The 20,554-nt window shown below is 36.1% G+C and overlaps 1 protein-coding gene across 3 annotated transcripts in view; it reads right to left on the bottom strand.

Annotated features, from left to right (window-relative positions):
- Positions 1-10,146: 10,146 nt before the first annotated feature.
- KIF3A (kinesin family member 3A) overlaps positions 10,147-20,554 on the bottom strand; it is a 48,479-nt gene continuing 38,071 nt past the window's right edge. For all 3 annotated transcript variants that reach the window (XM_044664662.1, XM_044664663.1, XM_044664661.1), the window contains 7 exons: positions 17,995-18,175; positions 17,684-17,794; positions 16,148-16,273; positions 12,611-12,664; positions 12,440-12,508; positions 11,716-11,840; positions 10,147-10,217 (listed from right to left, as the gene is read on the bottom strand). In XM_044664662.1, coding sequence (XP_044520597.1) covers positions 10,169-10,217; positions 11,716-11,840; positions 12,440-12,508; positions 12,611-12,664; positions 16,148-16,273; positions 17,684-17,794; positions 17,995-18,175 — 715 coding nt within the window. In that variant the 3' untranslated portion in view covers positions 10,147-10,168. The remainder of the gene's footprint in view (positions 10,218-11,715; positions 11,841-12,439; positions 12,509-12,610; positions 12,665-16,147; positions 16,274-17,683; positions 17,795-17,994; positions 18,176-20,554) is intronic.

Here is a 20,554-nt window from a genome sequence, read left to right as displayed (position 1 = left end):
TTTTAGAGAATAAATCTTAATTTATATGTTTCTAATAGTTATATATTTTAAATAATGTATTTATATATTTATAATGTATTATTAAAATTATATTTTGTTTGCTATTTCATTATGATTGGTATTAGCTGTTTTTACTTAACAAATCTGAGAAATAATTCGACAAGTAATTACTAAAGTACCTACTTTGGCTTTAGGATTGTGTTAGGTACTATAAAGTATTTCAAAAAGATGCATGTGACGGTCCCTGCCCTTAAGGAGTTAAAAATCTAGGTGAAACAAAGCACATAAAATAAGAAACTGTTTACAAGACAGTTTGGTACAGGAATAAATCTCTGAGAGGCCCAACATCAGTGAATTCAAGGGACGTCAAGTCATTAGAAACTTGTTTGTTTGTACATGTTTTCACAAGAAAAAAACAGGTCTACTATCAGGGCTCTTTTCACTTTCAGTTACATAGACAAATGGTCTCCTAGCTCACTAGCAGAGACACAAGGCCCCATTGAAAACTAACATGTAACACCTGCAATGGACCTAGGGGTAATTTTTTTTACCTATTTTTTAAACCTTTACTTTCTTAGTAACAACTGTAAGATAGAAGGGCAGATGGCTAGGCAAAAGGAACTAAGCTTTTTGCTCTGAGTCACACAGCTAGGAAGTATCTGAGGCTGGATTGGAACCCAGGTCCTCCCAACTCCAAGCCTGGCTCTCTAGCTGCTGTGCAACCTATCTGGCCCATAGTTTTAACTTTAAATGAAACTGCGACCAGTATAGTCACTTAAACCAGTGTAATTTTGATTGATTATTTGCATAAAATCTTATTTAAAATTTTTTTAATTTTAAAGAATTGAGTTTTTAAAAAAATATAAATCTTTATAAAAGATTTTAAAGGGGAATCATTAGCCCTCCAAAAATTAGAGAAAGGGGAAAAATTAAAACTGAAATTAACACTTTAACCACAGCAGATCAGTCCAACAGATTATGCAACCAGGAATTGAGAAGGTCATCCTCTCAGGGCCCAAATGAGGAGGTTCACACTGAAAATGTTGTGGGGGGGTGGGAGGGAAGTGTTCAATTCTTCAATTCATCTGAAACCATTTAAAAACCAATATGGAAGGGGGTGCAGCTGGGTAGCTCAGTGGATTGAGAGCCAGGCCTAGAGACAGGAGGTCCTAGGTTCAAATCTGACCTCAGACACTTCTCAGCTGTGTGACCCTGGGCAAGTCACTTGACCCCCATTACCTATCCTTACCACTCTTCTGCCTTGGAGCCAATACACAGTATTGACTCCAAGACAGAAGGTAAGGGTTTAAAAAAAAAAAAAACAATATGGAGGGGGTAGCTGGATGGCTCAGTGGATTGAGAGTCAGGCCTAGAGATGGGAGGTCCTAGGTTCAAACCTGACCTCAAACACTTCCTAGCTGTGTGACCCTGGGCAAGTCACTTGACCCCCATTACCTAGCCCTTACCACTCTTCTGCCTTGGAACCAATACACAGTATTGGCTCCAAGACAGAAGGTAGGTGTTTTTAAAAACAAAAAATAAACAATATGGAAAACATCTGGCCTCAAACACTTCCTAGTTGGGTGACCCTGGGCAAGTCACTTAACCCCCATTGCCTAGCCCTTACCATTTTTCTGCTTTAGAAGACAGTACTGATTTTAAGATGGAAGGTAAGGGTTAAAAAAAAAAACCCATATGAAAAGGAAAGAAACAAGCATTTATTAATTACCTACTATGTCCTAGTCACTTTACAAAGATCATCTCATTTGAACCTCAACAACAACACTATTATTATTATTGTATCCTAATAATAATTTTTATTATTATTCCCTTTTTACAGTTGAGGAAACTAAGGCAAAGAGGTTAAATGACTTATCGAAGGTCACACAGCCAGTGTCTGAGGCCAAATTTTAATTCAGGTCTTCGTGACTCCAGACTCAGTATTTTGCAGATGCTGCAGAGCACCAGGGCACTGAGGGATATAAAGTTTAGGTATCCAGTGAACCTCATCGTCTATTGGGAAACAAAATAATAATAACTGTAATAAAATGACAAAACACACAGTGCCAGTTAGGAACCACAGTAGCGTTGGGTCTGTATTGCTCAGTACCTGCAGTCACTATCTCTGGGGTCTTCTGGTGAGGTGCGAGAGGGTTGCAATCTACATTAGTGGAGAGAATTTCCACACCAATAAGTAAGTTCTTTAAGTAAGCAAATTTAATTGATAGACTATGTGTGAGGTACTAAGTGAATTAAAAAGATAAGTAAGGATAAGTCTCTAAACCGAAGGGATTTATAGTGAGTAACCACAGTAAGAAGACAGGATATGATGCTGTGAGAGCTGAAAAATGTCATGGCAACTTGAAGGAAAGAGAGAGGGATACTGAAGGGAACCAGGGAAAACTTCAGTTTTTAGGCTGCTATTAAATCAGGGGTCCTTAAATTGGGCCAACAGATGACTATTTCAATAGAATTAATTTTCCATTTGACCTTATGTACTTTATTTTATGCATTTAAAAATTGTATTCTGAGAAGGGTTTTACAGGCTTCTCCTAACTGCCAATAACTACCATGACACACAAAAAAAGATTAAGAACCCCTACTTTAAAAAATCAGTAGGATTTTACACAGCTAAGATTTGCTGAGTGAGAGGAGAAATAACTGAATAAAATGGGGAAAGCATTTATGATTTATTATGTGCCAAGCACTGCACCAAATGGTGGAGATATAGATGGAGAAGTGAGGCAGTTCTTCCTGTAAAGGAGCTGATTTTGAAATTAGAGGAAACTGGAGCCACTGGGTGGCTCAGGGGAGAGAGAGCCAGGCCCAGAGATGGCAGGGCCTGGGTCAAATCTGGCCTTAGACACTTCCTAGCTATGTGACCCTGGGTAAGTCATTTAGCCCCCACTGCCCAGTCCTTAATGCTCTTCTGCCTTGGAACCAATACACTAAGATGAAAGGTAAGGGTTTAAAAAAAGGAAAAAGAAATTAGAGGAGACAAGACATAAAGGAGAGTTGTGGTAAGGCACCTGGCAAATAGTCCTTAAGGTGCAATGAGTAGAATAGAATAGGTGTCACTACCAAGATGTCCAGAGGGGATAGCATCAGAGTAGAAGTTAAGGTGGAGCAACAGCAAGGTTCATCATCTTCCCAGAAGAACTATAGTCAGTGACTCCCTGCTCACCTAAGCAATGTGGATGGCCTCATCAATCAGTCAACCAACTTACTGATCACTCTGTGCCAGGCATCATACAAAGTGATGGAGATACCAACACACAAACAAACAAATAAATAAATGAATGAATGAATGAATGAACAAATAAATAAATAAACAGATAAATGAACGAATGAATGAAAATTTTTTAAAAATTAAAAAAAGAAGAAGAAAAATAGTTCCTGCCTTCGGGAAGCGTACAATCTAGTGGTTGTCCCATATAACAAAAAATAAGTAAATATTCCCAGCAAATATCTTTTGGGAAAGAGATCGGAGTGGAGTGGGGTTTGGGGTTACCTCCATGGGAACTCATATTTACCAGAGAGGGGGATGTTTAGTACTAGTAGGAGCTGAGCAATGGGGTTGCGGTATGAAAGGGAAGGACAATATCAGCATCATGATGATAACAGTAACACCTTAAGTTTGTCTTGTGCTTTAAAGTATACAAAGTACTTTCTATATTATCTCATTTGAGAAATCATCTCAAGTGAAGTAGTGAAGAAGGCCAAATTGAAACACAAAGTATAAATGAGGGAACGGGTTGCCAAAGGAACATCTATTCATTGAAGCAAGCAACCGGATTTCCCCACTCAAATGGAAAACGTAAGGATGAAAGGAAATGTGTTACTCACTTTCTCTAGCTCACCTCCCTTGTTCCTTTTTATAAGCATGTCTTTTTTCAGCTTTCTGGCAGAGTCAGACTATCATCCCAGCATTTTGATGTGCTCAATAATGTAGAATGAAGTACATTAAGCCATGATATTTGACTTCAAGAAGTTTCTGGTTTTATTAGGGAAACAAGACGAGATGGCAATGTAATTAGGTGCTAGATGTTTATAGTATCAACAACTAAGTACTGTAGAGGATCTAGGGGAATAATATTTTCACCCTCCCAGCCTACAGTTGTATCATCACTTTTTGCTGCTGGTTGCAATTACAATATACATGACTGGGTACCAGGCTCATCTTTTCAGCCCCGACCAACCCTCCCCTGCTCTGGAATAGAAAGGAAGGTCCCCATGACTACTCTGTAAGGCAGCTTGTATTTTTCGGTTAAGCAATATCCTCTTGCTAAGATTATCTACTCTGATAAACATTTTATTAGTTGAAAAGTCCCAGTTGAGCGCCTTTCTACATAAACGCAAGTTAGTTATCTCCGATTACAGACTAAAATTTTCCCAACCTCCAAAAGTGGGAGTAACTGATCTATTGTAAAGAAATTCAAAGTCATACATGTTTTGAGTATGACATTATGATGTTCAGATAACATTGATAAAAGAAATGAAGATTGGGTCACAGGAAGCCCAGCAGATGCTAAGAGGAAACTAGCTTTTTTTGAAGTAGCCTTTTCAGATTCATTTTCCCACACATTCACTTATTTAGCTTCCAAAGCAGGACTGAGTGGAACAACTTAACAGTCACAAATTCAAATAATCTTAGCCAATGTGTTAATATAAAAAACTACAAAAAACCCTGGCTTCAGTGGGTTATTTGGACAATTATAAATCACAGCTCACTTAGTGTCTCAGATAAATTATGGCAGTTCTTTGTTTTTCCAGGTTCTAAGCCTCCATGAAATTTTACTTCTGGTAGTAAGAAGGGAAAAGTAGGTTGAAGGTCCATGCCAATGGTTCCTTGTGGAGTCCTTTGTCGACACACCACCTCTAGAAGTAGTTTTGGTAAAGTTCTTTTTTAAATAAACAAGGCTCTCCAAAAAGAAGTTGAAGTCACCAACTTCAGTGAATTCATTATAATTTGTGTTTTGCTTATAACTTTTCATATTAAATTCAATAAACATTTGAGCAGAGTATTGTCCTAAAGCTCTGGGAGAGGTACAAAGTATAAATATGTTTTCGTGAATTTGTAGTCTAGTGAGAAAATTACACCTATACAAATAAATAGAATACAAAATTAAACACAAAGTACATTGGAGAGGTCCCAGGAGGCAAGATCAGTGAAAAAGCAGGGGAATCCTCTTAGAGATGGGGCATATCATTTGTGGAGGTAGAACGTCAAGGAGGGATAGGAATTCACCTGAAAAGGAAGGAGGGAGGGCAGGTTCTAGACATAATTAGCGCAATCACAGGCAATGAGGCAATGAGGCAGGAAAATACAGTGCATGTTTGGAAAAGAGTAGTGTGAAGTGTGTATATGCCAGGCAAAGGAACCATCAAAGGATTTTGTTCAGAATGACCTAATCTGTGCATGAGGAATTGGAGTATGAAGGAGTTAGAGGGAGGGGAGAAATGGATAAATTTGTTCAAAAGCCTGTTACACTAAGGTGGTGGCTCAGTGGATGGAATCAGCCTGGAGACAGGAGGTCTTGGGTTCAAACCTGGCCTCAGATGCTTCTTGGCTCTGTGACCTTGGGCAAGTCACTTAACTCCATTTGCCTAGCCTTTACAACTCTTCTGCTTTGGAACAGATCTTTAGTATCAATTGAAAGACAAAGTAGGGGTTTTAAAAAAAAGCGGGGATAAAATGGAAGGGAAACATGGGAAGCAATAAGGCTTAGCAACAAGCTAGATGGGGAAAAGGTCAGGAGTAAGGAATCAAAAATAAGGTTTTGAATATAGAAGGCTAGAGGAATGTTGGAGAAACTCACAAATATTTTAAAATATTAAAAATAATTTGAAAAAAAAAAAACAGGAAAACACCATACCCATGCTAATCTAATTACTTTACAAATCACTTGTGAGCTCACTGATTTCTTCAAAGATCAAAAAAGCCAGAGCTATTATAAACTGAATTAGGGGATATTAGAATCTGTGAATGACAAGCGAGCAATCTTGAAGAAAAATACCCTCAAAATATTGTATGACAGAGCTGTGAGTGTGATGGGTATTTACAGTATAATTTTCTGGATCATAATAAGTAGCATGGCACTCAGCCTGGAGTCAGAAAGTCCAGAGTTCAAATCTGGCCTGAGTAAATGACTGGCTCTGTGGCCCTGAGCAAGTCATTTAACCTGTTTGCCTCCATTTCCTCAATCAGGATGATAATAGCACCTACTTTGCAGGGTTATGAAGCTCAGAGATATTTATTTTTATTAAATTTTTATTTGTTTATTGCCAATTACAGGTAATAAATTTCCAGAAGTTTTCTAAAGTTATATATTCCAAACTGTCTCCCTCCTTTCTTCCCTTCCCCTCATAGAGCCAGCAAGCAATTCAATCTGGGTTATACATGTATTATCATGCAAAACATATTTCCATATTTTTCATCAAATGAGACATTTATAAAGCATTTAGCATATTCATTGCCTGGCCCAGCGGAGAAAATGATATTCTAAGCATAAAGACTATGCAATACCCATAAATAACTAAGCTAGGAAAAAAATGCAAATAAAGAATCAAGAAGGGTTGGACCCACATTAACAGTTTAGATTTTTATTCATCAGAATAAACATGCTACATGTATACATACAATACTGATATTTACAACATAAATAAAATTATTACATAAAAAATCAACAAATATTACTTTCAAAATTAATGAAATAATATAAATGAAGCTAATTGTACAACTTATATTTAGGGCTCATACACACCATTGTTGCTAAAATTTTGAATGTTTTGACTACAGCGTAAATTCATCAAAGGCACTAAGGGAGATAGATTTTCTAGCATTTTTAGAACCAGGAACATTAAAGCATAAACATACATTAAAACTTGACCAAACACCAATAAGTTCTAATGGAAATGAGAGCTTTCTCGAACTTTGTCCTTGGAAGGAAAGGGGGGGAAATTCCCTAGGATACGATTCCAAGGGAAAGATAAGTTATTAAAAACAAATTATAAAGCAAAAGGAAAAAAGATAGGGCATAATAAAAACTAAAACTAAAATGAGTGTTACAGGTAAAATGGATCATTGAAAAAGTAAAGTTTTCAAGGCCAAATGGGCTTTAATTGAACTAATTTTTAAAGTATCAAAATGTTTTTTATTAGAGAAATAAAAAACAAAAAATTATTCCTTCCCGAAGAAGGTTTTGACAAACATGCCAACTAACAACTGTAATTATGGGGAAAATATATATCTTCTGTATACAGTCAGAAGAGTCTTAGTTAACTAGTAATTAATTCTATGGAAAATTACATATGGTATGAAGAATGCCATTGTATTTTAATACCTAAAAAGGTTATGAAATCACAAACTACAAACTAATAACTTCCAGCCCTATCAATGATGTCAATGCTACTTTTGATAAGTAATTATTACTTTTTAAGTCAAAGAACAGAAGAAATAGCCACTTGAGAGCCTAGACCAAGTTTACCTATATGTGGATGTCAACTCATTTTAAGAATACTTATTTGTTGTGCACTTTCATGGAATTATCACTGAAGTCACTACAAACTCAGCCTGTGGATTTTTAAATATAGTGAATCATTAAGTTTATTTCATTTTAGCATAATAATTCTGAGCTTTAATCATAACTATCAAATGGCCCTAAAATCAGTACCTCCCTTGCTTCAAATATGCCTGGTCAATAAATTTTATTTCAATGTCTTATGAAACTAAAAATATAAGGGTTATCTAGCACAAACAGCTCTAGCATAAACACTTTAATTTTTCTTAATCACCGAAAATATATTTTTTTATTTTATGGATTCAAGTTGTACTTTGAGGGAAACGACATAGGAAGTAATTCTATTACTAGTTTGTGAAAAGAATGATATATTGTGAGTCAGGAGGCTTGGATTCAAATCCTGATACTGTGTGACATTAGGCAAAATACTATATACCTTTTAGTCTCAAATTTTTCATCTGTAAAATGGGAATAATAATAAATACACTGCCTACCTCACAAGATTGTTGAAGGCCAAATGGTAATATATGGAAACTGGAAATGTTAAAGCACTTTAAAAATGTAAGCTATCATATTTACTCTAGTAAAAGCAAGGATATTTCCCTTATTAAAGCAAACTATTTTTTCCACTGATTTAGAGGCTGAAAAAAAGTCTATTCCTAAGAGAAAAATATTAACTATGCTTCCATTGGACAAGAAAGAGAGTTAGAGCTAGAAGGACTTGTTCAAGGTCACACAGGTGATTAGTTCCAAGCCTGGGCTTTGAACCCATACCCTTTGATTCCTCTGAGCCATTGGGCCTTCCAGGGCTTCCAGGGCCCAATAGGAATCTGACAAACATTTGCCAACTTTCAAAGAATTTTACTGACACAATTTTTCAGGACACAAATTCAATTAGTCTTCACAGTATTTTAGTCATGTATCCCACATGAAGAAAGCATTACAAATTTTAAAACCTCTCACACGCTGCCCAGAGAACACAGATTATACTCATCGCATACAGGATCTCAGTGCTTTTCCTTCTTTGAGGTAGCGCACCAATTTTTCACTCCTGAAGTTAGTCTCAAAAATCATAAATGAACATTAAAATACTTAGTGAAATTATGTTGTTAATAAATACTGGTTTTTAAAGACTTAAAACATTTGAAAGGTGACTTAGCACTAGCTAACAATATTTTAAGTCTAAAAATCCACAGAAAAATTTAAAATACTAGGGGTTTAACAGAAGTGCAATGTTAAAAAAAACAAAAAAAGACAACTATCAGGTTTTGTAAGTAGTTGACCAACCACTACAGGAATAAAGAGTTTCTAATAAAGTACCTTGTACATTTTTAAAGTTATAACTAAAAAACAATCACCTTTAAATAAGATGACCTCACTTAAATGACCAAGTGAGAAAAGATAAAAAATGTATGTATATTCCACACTTCTAAAACACAGAAAATCTAAAGAAGGGAAATGAAAGTTTTCAGCTTGAAGAATGGGCTTGAGAAGCAAATCATTATCCCCTAAACATGTTCCTGGGGAGCTCTGTTGTTTGGTTTCTTACTCAAAGGCAATACCAACTGGATCTGCAAAGTTCTCAAGATATTTCTTTTGTCAACTGTTGATCTGCTATATTTGCTTATTCCTTAAAGTGTGCTGGGTTTTCTGAAGAGTAAGTTCCTCTTTCGGGAAAAATGTAGAGTAACTAAAACAAAATAAAAACTCAGATGCAATCGATTCACTAGTGCATACATCAAGGATCTCGGCAAAAAAAAAAAAAATAAACAGTAATTAGTAACAGTAATTAGTAAATAGGATTGATCCCCTATAATTTCTCTAACTGTGGTTATTTGTTGCGAAAAACATGACATCCTTAAATTGGTGACAATTCACTGAAAATATAAATCCACAGGCTTTGCTACCTATGTAAGCCCAAACAAAAATGTATGTTTCAGTTGAATTTAAATTAGCAGTAAGCAATGAAGATGTGGGAAGATCAGAAAGGCAGAAGGGGTACATTGTCAGTGTGTGTTATTCATTGGCATATTTTAAAGATGTATATTGTGTTTTCCTTAAATGAGCTTCATTTCATATGTTAACTACAGCAAAAACTACTGTTGTAATGAGCAAGTATTTAAATAGTGAAGGAGGGAGGGTGACTCAGTGTTTAGAAAGAGCCATATCATAAAAGTTACCACATTCAAATACAACAGTACAACACAGGATACTTGAAGCTGCCAGTTTCTATGTGCAAGGCATGACATGACATTTAGCTTTTTCATGTCTTAAAATTCAGGTTTCCTCTATGAAGGTATTGAGTAAATAAAAAAGCTTGTGACTTTACATATACATCTAACACTGTCACTCTGTGCAATATGGTCTTTCAAATTTTCCTGCACAAAACAAATAGTAGTAATGCACATTACAACAATTTATCAACTACTAGTTATATTGTTTGAACATGTTATGTTAATATAACATATACAGCATAACAGTATTTGGGCAAAAGATCATTCCTAATTCTTACTCCAGAGAAAGGCATTATTTTATAGCCCTGGCTGTATCAAATTACAGAAAAATCCTCAATGTTCTCAGGTAAACTAAATAGCTTGGCCAACCATTAGAACATACGCTCATTTTATTGTTGTTTCAGATGTAAACATTTATTGAAGCAAAGAATCAATTACAGTTTCAGGCTTCACAGACCGCTTTCTGTTTGGGAGGGAAAAACAAGAAGAAAATGAACATTTTCTCAAAAGGTCATCATGCAAAGCATATCCACAGTTTGTGATTGAAATACATTTCATACTTTATAACACAATCTTTAAAACGATTATTTCTACTATGCTAAGTTCTCAGATTACTTTTCTGTTCCTCAGAGGCATTCAGTAAGGTCTAAGATATGTAAAAGTTAGTAATTTTTCAACATTTCCAACTCCTTTTTTTTTATTAAGTTCAATTCTCAAGGAACAGAAGTGTTATGAAGACAGATAAGTAATTATATTTATCCTACAAAATCCTGAAAAATCAATGATCATTTCCTGTCCTGCTAGTATCACTACACAAGATTAAACTACAAAACAAAATCTAGGGTCATACTGTACATGGGGTTGGAGGAGGGAAAAAATAGAACAAACAAAAGCTTAACTCCTAGGGCTCCCACCTTTTCTTTCTTTCTTTCTTTCTTTTTTAACCCTTAACTTCTGTGTATTGGCTCCTTGGTGGAAGAGTGGTAAGGGTGGGCAATGGGGGTCAAGTGACTTGCCCAAGGTCACATAGCTGGGAAGTGTCTGAGGCCATATTTGAACCTAGGACCTCCCATCTCTAGGCCTGACTCTCAATCCACTGAGCTACCCAGCTGCCCCCCTCTCCCACTAAGAAATAGGAGCAGGTTTCTGTGGTGTTTGCAAAGAATGAAGTTAAGATTCAACAATGGTCTTAGGTGTCCAAGGGAGCCAGAAAAGTTCACAGAAACTCTAGAGTCCCCTTTAAGTTCTGTCCTTTGTCCTTTGATCAGAAATACTTTTGAATATATACTTCTGAAATATAGCTATGCAAATCTCCAAGATACCCACAAGGGCCTCATGATGAAAATGCTATCCACAGCCAAAAAGGAGCCATTGGGGTCTGACTGCAGATCAAGTATGCCATCTTCCACTATATTTCTTTCATGAGATTTCTGTTGTATGTGTGATATGGGTCTTCTATCATGACATGAGTAATGATATTACATGAAAGCATGGGTGTGTTTTATTGTAGGGAAGAAAAACATCTGAATTTTAAAATGACAAAAAACAATCATCTGGGGCAGCTAGGATTGAGAGCCAGGCCTAGACATGGGAGGTCCTAGGATCAAATCTTGCCTCAGACACTTCCCAGCTGTGTGATCCTAGGCAAGTCACTTGACCCCCAATGCCTAGCCCTTATCACTCTTTGGTCTTGGAACCAACACAAAGTACTGATTCTAATATGGAAGGTAAGGGGGTTTTAAAAAATTGTCAAAAATTGCTTTTATATGTAACTGGAAAAAAAAAATTTTTTTAATGGGGTGGGAGAAAGTATAAGTATAGCTAAAGAAATCAATGCAATGTTTCTTAAAGAAACCAATTTCAAATGAGATCTTTAAAGTCCCAGCCAAGATCTTGATTGTATATCTTAATGACTAGAATAGCTCAAGCCCAGGATTTATAAGATTTAATAATATTCTTACCTTCTTCCAGTTTTGGGCCTTGACTTTCCCTTTGAAGTGCGTGGCCTCTCTAATTTCATCAAAGATTGTCTGAGACTTTCCTCAGTATAAGCTAAATACACATGAGAAAGGTCTACTTCAAAGGGCTAAGTAAAAGAAACAAATGCAGAACACGTTTAATACCATTTGAATAAATGTACTCTTGGATAAAATATCAAAAATATTATCAAACTATAAAATTCATTAAAAATATAAATCAAATAGATAAATGCTACACAAACAATTTGACATTCTTTTCTAAGTCCTAGAGAATAGTGACTGCCAAGTGCTGGGAAGACAAAAAATAAAAATCCCTGATATGCTACACATTTCTCCAGAAATAAAGATAACAGATTTTCTCCTCTATCACTACTACATGCCCTTGTTGGCATGAGACCAAAGTAGCAATGAAGAAAATCACTATAGATATATTTCAGATTTCAAAACAGTTCTATGATCTTCTATCTACAGGTAGAGGAAAGAGGAATTAAGTCAAGTCATTGAGTGCCCTATGCCCCTGTGGTAAATTTCACCCCTGAGTATTCTCCCTACCACCAATACTAGAATATTCCCCCCAAACAATACTCTTATCACAAGGTCTCTATCCCTAGGTAAAAGACAGTATGGCCAAATGGCTATCTGAATGATGTAATAAACCACATTCTTATGGCAACAGCAGAAGCAGCAAAAGTAATGAAACTCTTACATCTTTTTCCTTTTTATCAGGTACTGGAGTCTGCTTTCTCATATTATTTCCTGTGTAGGCAACACATTTCTTGAATAAAAAGGAAAGTACCAATTAGCAAACATGAGACTAAGACAACATAACAGATTATTATAAGACATTCTAATGTTAATCTTGTAAAGGTATACTTACTAATTGCCATTCTCCAATGTCTTCATTCCAATGAACATAATTTTCAATCATTTCCTTTAAAAAAATGTAAAGATATTCTACTTATAAAGTTAAACAACACAATTTTTTTTTAAATCCTTAATTTCGGTGTATTGTCTCATAGGTGGAAGAGTGGTAAGGGTGGGCAATGAGGGTCAAGTGACTTGCCCAGGGTCACACAGCTGGGAAGTGGCTGAGGCCGGGTTTGAACCTAGGACCTCCCGTCTCTAGGCCTGACTCTCACTCCACTGAGCTACCCAGCTGCCCACAAACAACACAATTTTTTTAAAGTTTGTGGAAGAAAAGGGGTTGGTTTCATCTGTACCTTTCATGAATACTTTCAAGAAACAGCCCTCAAAATACTTTATTTTCAACATTTTCTTCAAAATTTGAATTTTTGAAAAATGAAAGATTATGGCAAGGATCAGCGCGTCAAAAAACATTAAGTATCCTATGCAAGGAATTGGGGAAGATACCAAATTTAGATAAAACTAGTTCGCTACCCTTTTAGAAATGAAACTATGGTAAAGAAACTCAAACTAAAACACAACATAAAAAATGGAAGGTGTTTCAAAGAGCTAAGTGACAGGGAATAAAGGTAATTATAAACAAGAGTACTTTATGGAAGGCTTCTGAAAAGAGGCAGCATTTAAGCTAGGTTTTAAATGATGGCTTGGAATTCAGAAAAGAAGAAAGGGTTATTTCCATGTGAAAAAGAGCACAGTCTGAGCAAAGAGATGGAGACAGTAAATGCAGGCCATGTGGGGGACTATAATATTCCACCCTAGGATGGAGAACAGATAGAAGGAACATTGTGGGACAAAGTTCAAAAAGTATGGATGTATCTGCTTATAGAGGATACCAGGATAAAGCTATTTTTAGGAAATAAGGAACCACTGAAAGATTTTGAGCAGATAGTGACAATATCTCTGATCTCTGTAGGTCTGGCAGTGGCACCCACAAAGGTTTGGAGGCAGGAAGTCACAAGAAATAAAGCAATCACACAGATGGGTTGTAATGAGAAGTTTTAATGGCATGGAAGCAATGGGAAGAGAAGAGGGTGAGGGGGAGCAGGGATAGATCTGATACACAGAGGAGGCAGGATGGATAGGACTTGCTAACATACCAAAGAGGAAGGCTGAAGGAGAGGGAAGAGTTAACAATTACACCAAGTTATTTTGAATACATAACATTCTGAATGGTGGTGCCACTGATACATATGAATAAGTTATGAGCAAAGCAAGGTAAATTTTTATAAAAAAAATATGTTTAGTTTCAAGTGGACAATCCATGGGTAGTACAAGAAATAGGACCAGATTGAAGGAAAGAACTAAAAAAATAGATCTAGGAGTTATTTACATAAAGAGGATCCTTGAAGATGTGGAAATCAGATTGTCATGGGAGCCTACATGCACATAAAGAAAGTGAAGACAGAATGTTCAGAATGAACATCAACCTCAGAGGTCATGAAGAACCAGCTAAAAAGCAAGAGAACAGTTTAGAAATAAGAGATCCAGGATGTGATATCTGAAATCAAGGGGAGAAGGTTTCTAGAAGGAGCCTTTGTCAATGTTAGTACTATCCATGATAGTGAGTGAGTGACCCTAGTAGATCAGGTATTTGGCTTTATCAAACACTAGACTACCAAGTTCCTTTGTTATGAATCTTATCTGTTCCAACAACTGGCCTATTTAACTAGCAGTAAATCATTTGATAATTTCTGCTTTGAAGGATAGTTTCAGAATTGGTACTACTAGATTCCTTTTCTGTCCACTTTTTTTTTTTTTTCATTATTTCTCTTGAGATTCTTGACCTTTTGCTCAGCTGGATGAATTTTATTATTTTTTCTCTAGTTCTAAAAAGTAATCCCTTAGTTTGATTGGAATGTCACTGAATAAGTAAATTAAATTGTTGTCATATTTAATGTGCTCGCTCAATCTATCCACAAAAAATATTTCTCTAATTATTTAGAATCTGCTATTATTATGTCTTTAAAAGAGCACTTTGTGGTGGTATCCATATAGTTCCTGCGTGTATTTTGGCAGGCAGAGTTTCAAGGATTTTATACTTATTTTATACTTTATTTTATTTGTTTTTTTTTTTTTTAATATTTTTAAACCCTTAACTTCTGTGTATTAGTTCCTTGGTGGAAGAGTGGTAAGGGTAGGCAATGGGGTCAAGTGACTTGCCCAGGGTCACACAGCTGGGAAGTGTCTGAGGCCAGATTTGAACCTAGGACCTCCCGCCTCTAGGCCTGGCTCTCAATCCACTGAGCTACCCAGCTGCCCCCTATACTTTATTTTAAATGGAATCTCTCTTTCTTTCTGCTGATTTTGTTGATAATATAGAGAAATGTTAATGATTTACATGACTTTATATCCTGTAAATTTGATGTTGTTTCATTTTCATTTAACTCTTTAAGGTTCTCTATATTAACCATCACATCACCTGCAAAAAGCAATAATTTTGTTTCTTCTCTGCCTATGCAAGGGAATAACCCTTGATTTTTTTTTCTTATCTATTGCTAAAGCAAACATTTCTAGTACTTTATGAAAAAGTAGCGGTGATAATGGACACCCTTGCTCTACCTTTGATTAGAAAGGTTTTGCTTTATCCCCCTTACATATAATGCTGGTTTCTGATTTTAGATTGATACTACATAACATATTAAGGAAAGGTTCCTTTTAAAAGAAGAAATTCTTTCATTTGTGCTATAGTTTATGTTTATTGGCCAGGAAGAATAGTTAAACATTACTTAGGATTCTAATTGTTTTCATTTTTAAAATGCATTTTATTGATGGCATTTATCATAATCATTTAATTCCCACTCCCTCTTCCCTAAATGGACCCTCTTGTTATTTGGCTTTTATTTCCATTACTACTCTACTGTTTTCTCAGAAGTTCACTCATGATATCCTCAGCCAGATGTTCTTAACTTTTTTTGTGTCATGGATTCCGGGCCCATACTGCAACTGAAAACTCACTGCTTATGTCCCCAGACATATAGGCAAAGAGAATAGGAATACAAAATAATAAAGAAAGGGACATTTTATAATCACAGGATTTAGTCATATTGGCATTTAGCAAATCTGTAATGAATTCATCACCTTCAGGGATTTCCCTACTTATTATTATAATATTATTATCTTAATGAAGTAGCAATTTTCCATAGGTACAAGAGTCAAATAATGCTCAAAAAGAACTTCTTGATAACAAGTGAAATACCTGGTAAGGGAGTAATTAAAGGGTTGACCTGTTAACTGATGAAAATGATGGTGGTACTAATTATGTGATGAGGCAGAGTGGGAATAACAGGTTGTTTTTTTAAGATGATTGACTATAATATTACTACATTTTATGTAGAAGTTATTTGTATCTCTAATAGGCTAAAAAGCTTCAAGAGAGCAAAATGTCTTGAATTTAACTTTTCACAGTGCCTAACACAGTGCTCTTCACAAAGGAGGTACTTAATAAATGTCCTATGTGAATTTTTAAAACTTAGACATCCTCATTATTTACCTGATAATCCTGAGGAATAAAGTTGTCAATAATAAGCATCTGAAGCCGAAGTTCTCTGCTGAGCTGTCTAATGTTTTCCAGAAGGCCTTCGATTTCCCTCTGATGTTCTTGTTGAAGATCTGCCATCTATAGTCATGAAAATATTTTAAATGAATTATAAAATCAGTCCTAATTGTTAGGAAAGAACAATTTTGTGATCTTATCTACTTCTACAAAAGCTTTTTTTCCCCATAATAACAAATTGAGGAAATGAGCATAATGCACTTTTAAGCTAATAGAGAAAGTAACAATTACACTCTTAAAAAATTAACTTCAATAATTAAAAAAAGCAAAGACAATTGTTTTGTTCCTTTAAAACTAAAGGAACGGGGGCAAATGGGTGGCTCAGTGGATTGAAAGCCAGGTCTAGAGACGGGAGGTCCTAGGTTCAAATCTGACCTCACGACACTTCCTGGCTGTGTGACCCTGGGCAAGTCAATTTACCCCCACTGCTTACCCCTTACCACTCTTCTGCCTTGAAGCCAGTATACGGTATTGACTCCAAGACAGAAGGTAAGGGTTTTTTAAAAAATAAAATAAAACTAAAGGAACACTTTTTGATTTCCCTTATCTAAGTTAGTGTCACATAAATAAAGGGGTTATAAAAGGAAAAAGTTACATTATACTAATATTATTTCTATTTAATGTACTGATTGTTTCTGTCAATTAAGATTTTTTTCTTATAATGAAGAGATGGCTCTCTGAGAGGTAGAAAAAAGGATACAGCAGGGGCAGCTGGGTAGCTCAGTGGATTGAGAGCCAGGCCTAGAGACGGGAGGTCCTAGGTTCAAACCCGGCCTCAGCCACTTCCCAGCTGTGTGACCCTGGGCAGGTCACTTGACCCCCATTGCCTACCCTTACCACTCTTCCACCTATAAGTCAATACACAGAAGTTAAGGGTTTAAAATAAAAAAAAAAAAAATTTAAAAAAAAAAAAAAAAAGGATACAGCAGTGTTGAAAGGTTTTTAAGAGCTATGAATGCTATGTTAAAGCATATGTTCTGCTATGATCTCAGCAGATCAGTTTGCATCAGAATAGTTTCTTCCAATATCTGCTGCTAATAGCAAAAGAAGACTTAGAGGAAGTCTATCTCCTTCTCTTTATCTTATTTGACAGGGGATATATGGTTCCCTTTGATATAGTAGGAAGGATTAAACTAATAAAGACACATTCCTTCCCCTGTAACTAGTAATAAACATCCTCTACATAACCAAAAAGCAGTCTCCTCTTTCCTTTCCCTCTCTCTCAAGTAGCTTTGAATGGTAGAATATGATGCCACTTACCAAATTATGATACACACACACATATATGTACAACAGCTTCTGATGAAGACTGTCTCACTCTTACGTGAATAAACTGCAGTAAACTTCTCTTTGCATCTCTGATTGGTTAATGGCAGTATGAAGTCAATGAACTCCAGAACAACTTTTGTCATAGGAAAAAATTTAGACAATAAAAAAATAAAGTGTTTTAAAATATTATTTTTAGATACTAACTTCTGACTTTGCAGCCATTAGCATGGTCCAAACTTTCTTCAATTTCTTGGTCTTTCCTTGAGCTTCTTCCTGTAAACTAGTATACTTCTCTTCAATATCCAGGCGTTCTTGCTAAGGCAAAAATTATTTAAGTTCAGAAAATATTCTTTGTCCATAAAGAATAATGAAAATTATAAAACTCCATACCAATTATCATTTTTGAAAGATATCCATACATAAGCTTTAAAATTTAACATTCTCAGCTCTTCATTAAAAAAGCTATTCAATGTTAAGCATACTACCCAATCATGAATAAAAAAAAATCACATTACCTCTTTTTCCTCAAGCTCTCTTCGAAGTTGTTCCGCTCTTTTCCTTCTTTCTTCTAGTTCCATGTTAGATTCCTCTAAAAGTTTCTCTTGCTCCTCAGCTTTAGCCAACAAGTCAACACCTCCAACAATTACCTTCTTTTCCAGTGCAGATAGTTTTTCCAAAAGTGACTGATGCTCTTGTCTATTCATTAAGGTAAGAATATAATATACAATAAAATATCTGCTATTCTGACATTTATGATTCTATTAAAAAATTTAACTCAAAAATATTTATGAAATTTAAAGCAACTAAAAGAGGACTTCAAAATTGGAATGTAAATTATTGAGCTCCCTTATCTCTCTCGCCTTTCTTCCATTCCATCAAATTCTAGTGAATCATCATCCACTCTCATCATCTTCCCTGTAGATGAAGAAGAGATATCCTTACTTAATTCCTTTGTATCTTTCAGCTATGCCCTTGATGCCCTGCTACCTCCTCCAAGCTCTTAAACCCGCAAAGCAATTCTTCCTCAAATGCAACTTTAATTTCTCTTTTGCTACTCCTTCCCATCTACCCTGGCTCACATCTCTTCTCTCATTATACTATACTATCCCTTTCTTGGGAATATTATTCACTATGTCCTCTATGAAGGTGAGTACCAAATTTATATCTCCAGCCTAGATCTCTCTTCTGAACTCTGGACCCTGATAACAAAGACATCTACAACAATCCATCAAAAGACACTTAAAATGATTCTTATATGCCAGAGACTGTGCTAAGCCTCAGGGATATTTAAAAAAAAAAAAAAAGTAAACAGCCCCAAGAAACTTGCATTGTAATGGAGGAAGCACCATGTAAATAACTAGGTACATGCAAAATATACACAAAGTAGATGTGAGGATATCTCAAAAGAGAAGTTATTAGTGGTTGAGGGAGGTGGGAAAGGCTTCTTCACCAAGTGGAACTTGAGCTGAATTGCAAAGGCATGGCCAAGGATATGGAGTATTGGGTGAAGAAAAGCAAACAGATCAACAGAGCTGGATCACAGAATATGTAAAAGAGAGTAATGTGTAACAAGACTAGAATGGTATGAAGGGTCCAAGTTGGGAAGAGCTTTAAATTCCAAACAGCGCTATATGCTTAATCCTAGAGTCAGTAAGGAGTCCCTAGACTTTACTAAGTAGGAGAAGAGAGGGAGGGATGACATGGTCAAACCTAATCTTTTTTTTTTTTTTAAACCATTATCATCAATCTTAGAACCACTACTGTGTATTGGTTCTAAGGCAGAAGAGTGGTAAGGGATAGGCAATGGGTATTAAGTGACTTGCCCAAGGTCACACAGCTAGGAAGTGTCTGCGGCCAGATTTGAACCCAGGACCTCCCATCTCTAGGCCTGGCTCTCAATCCACTGAGCTACCTAACTACCTAATCTTTAGGAAAATCACTTCAGTAGCTGAATGGAAGATGGACTGGACTGGGGAAAAAATTGAGAAAGGGAGACCAGTTAGAAATCTATTGCCCATAGCACTTCCTAAATTCAAACTATTATAAAGAAGCAAAGTCATGTGGATTAAAAACTAGATACAGACTAATATCTAGCAATTTATATATCAAGATAAATCCAAATGGATATATAACTTAAGACATAAAAGGTGACATTATAAACAAACAAAAAGAACAAGTAAGAAAGAAACTGTTAAATTTAAAGATTAGAAAGAATTCAAGGGGGAGAGCTGGGTGACTCAGTGGATTGAGAGCTAAGCCTAGAGACAGGAGGTCCTAGGTTCAAATCTGGCCTCAAACACTTCCTAGCTGTGTGATCCTAAGCAAGTCACTTAACCCCTATTGTGTAGCTCTTACCACTCTTCTGCTTTGGAACCAATACACAGTATTGATTCTGCGGTGGAAGGTAAGGGAAAGAAAGAATATTTCTAGCCGTGCTCTTTGTAGTAGCAACAAACTGGAAAATAAGGGTATGCCCTTCAATTGGGGAATGGCTGAACAAATTGTGGTATATGCTGGTGATGGAATACTATTGTGCTCAAAAGGAATAATAAACTGGAGGAATTCCATGTGAACTGGAAAGACCTCCAGGAATTGATGTAGAGCGAAAGGAGCAGAGCCAGAAGAACATTGTACACAGAGACTGATACACTGTGGTAAAATAGAATGTAATGGACTTCTGTACTAGCAGCAAAGCAATGACCCAGGACAATTCTGAGAGATTTATGGAAAAGAACGCTACCCACATTCAGAGGAAGAACTGTGGTTATAGAAACACAGAAGAAAAACAACTGCTTGAACACATGAATTGATGCGAATATGATTTGGGATATAGACTCTAAACAACCACCCCAATGCAACTATCAACAATATGGAAATAGGTGTTGATTGATGACACATGTTAAAACCAGTGGAAATGCATGGGGGTAGGGGGTGAGGGAGTGGAGGGGAGAGTAAGAACATGAATCATGTAACAGTGGAAATTTTTTGAAAGAAAAGAAAAAAAAGAAGGGAGGGAGGGAAGGACGGAGGGAGGGAGGGACGGAGGGAGGGAAGGAGGGAGGGAGAAAAGAAGGA

Source organism: Gracilinanus agilis, chromosome 2, assembly GCF_016433145.1.
Source record: "Gracilinanus agilis isolate LMUSP501 chromosome 2, AgileGrace, whole genome shotgun sequence".
NCBI classification, from domain to species: domain Eukaryota; kingdom Metazoa; phylum Chordata; class Mammalia; order Didelphimorphia; family Didelphidae; genus Gracilinanus; species Gracilinanus agilis.
The sequence above is the reverse complement of the archived record's forward strand: the minus strand, read 5'-3'. Positions and strand labels throughout refer to the sequence as shown.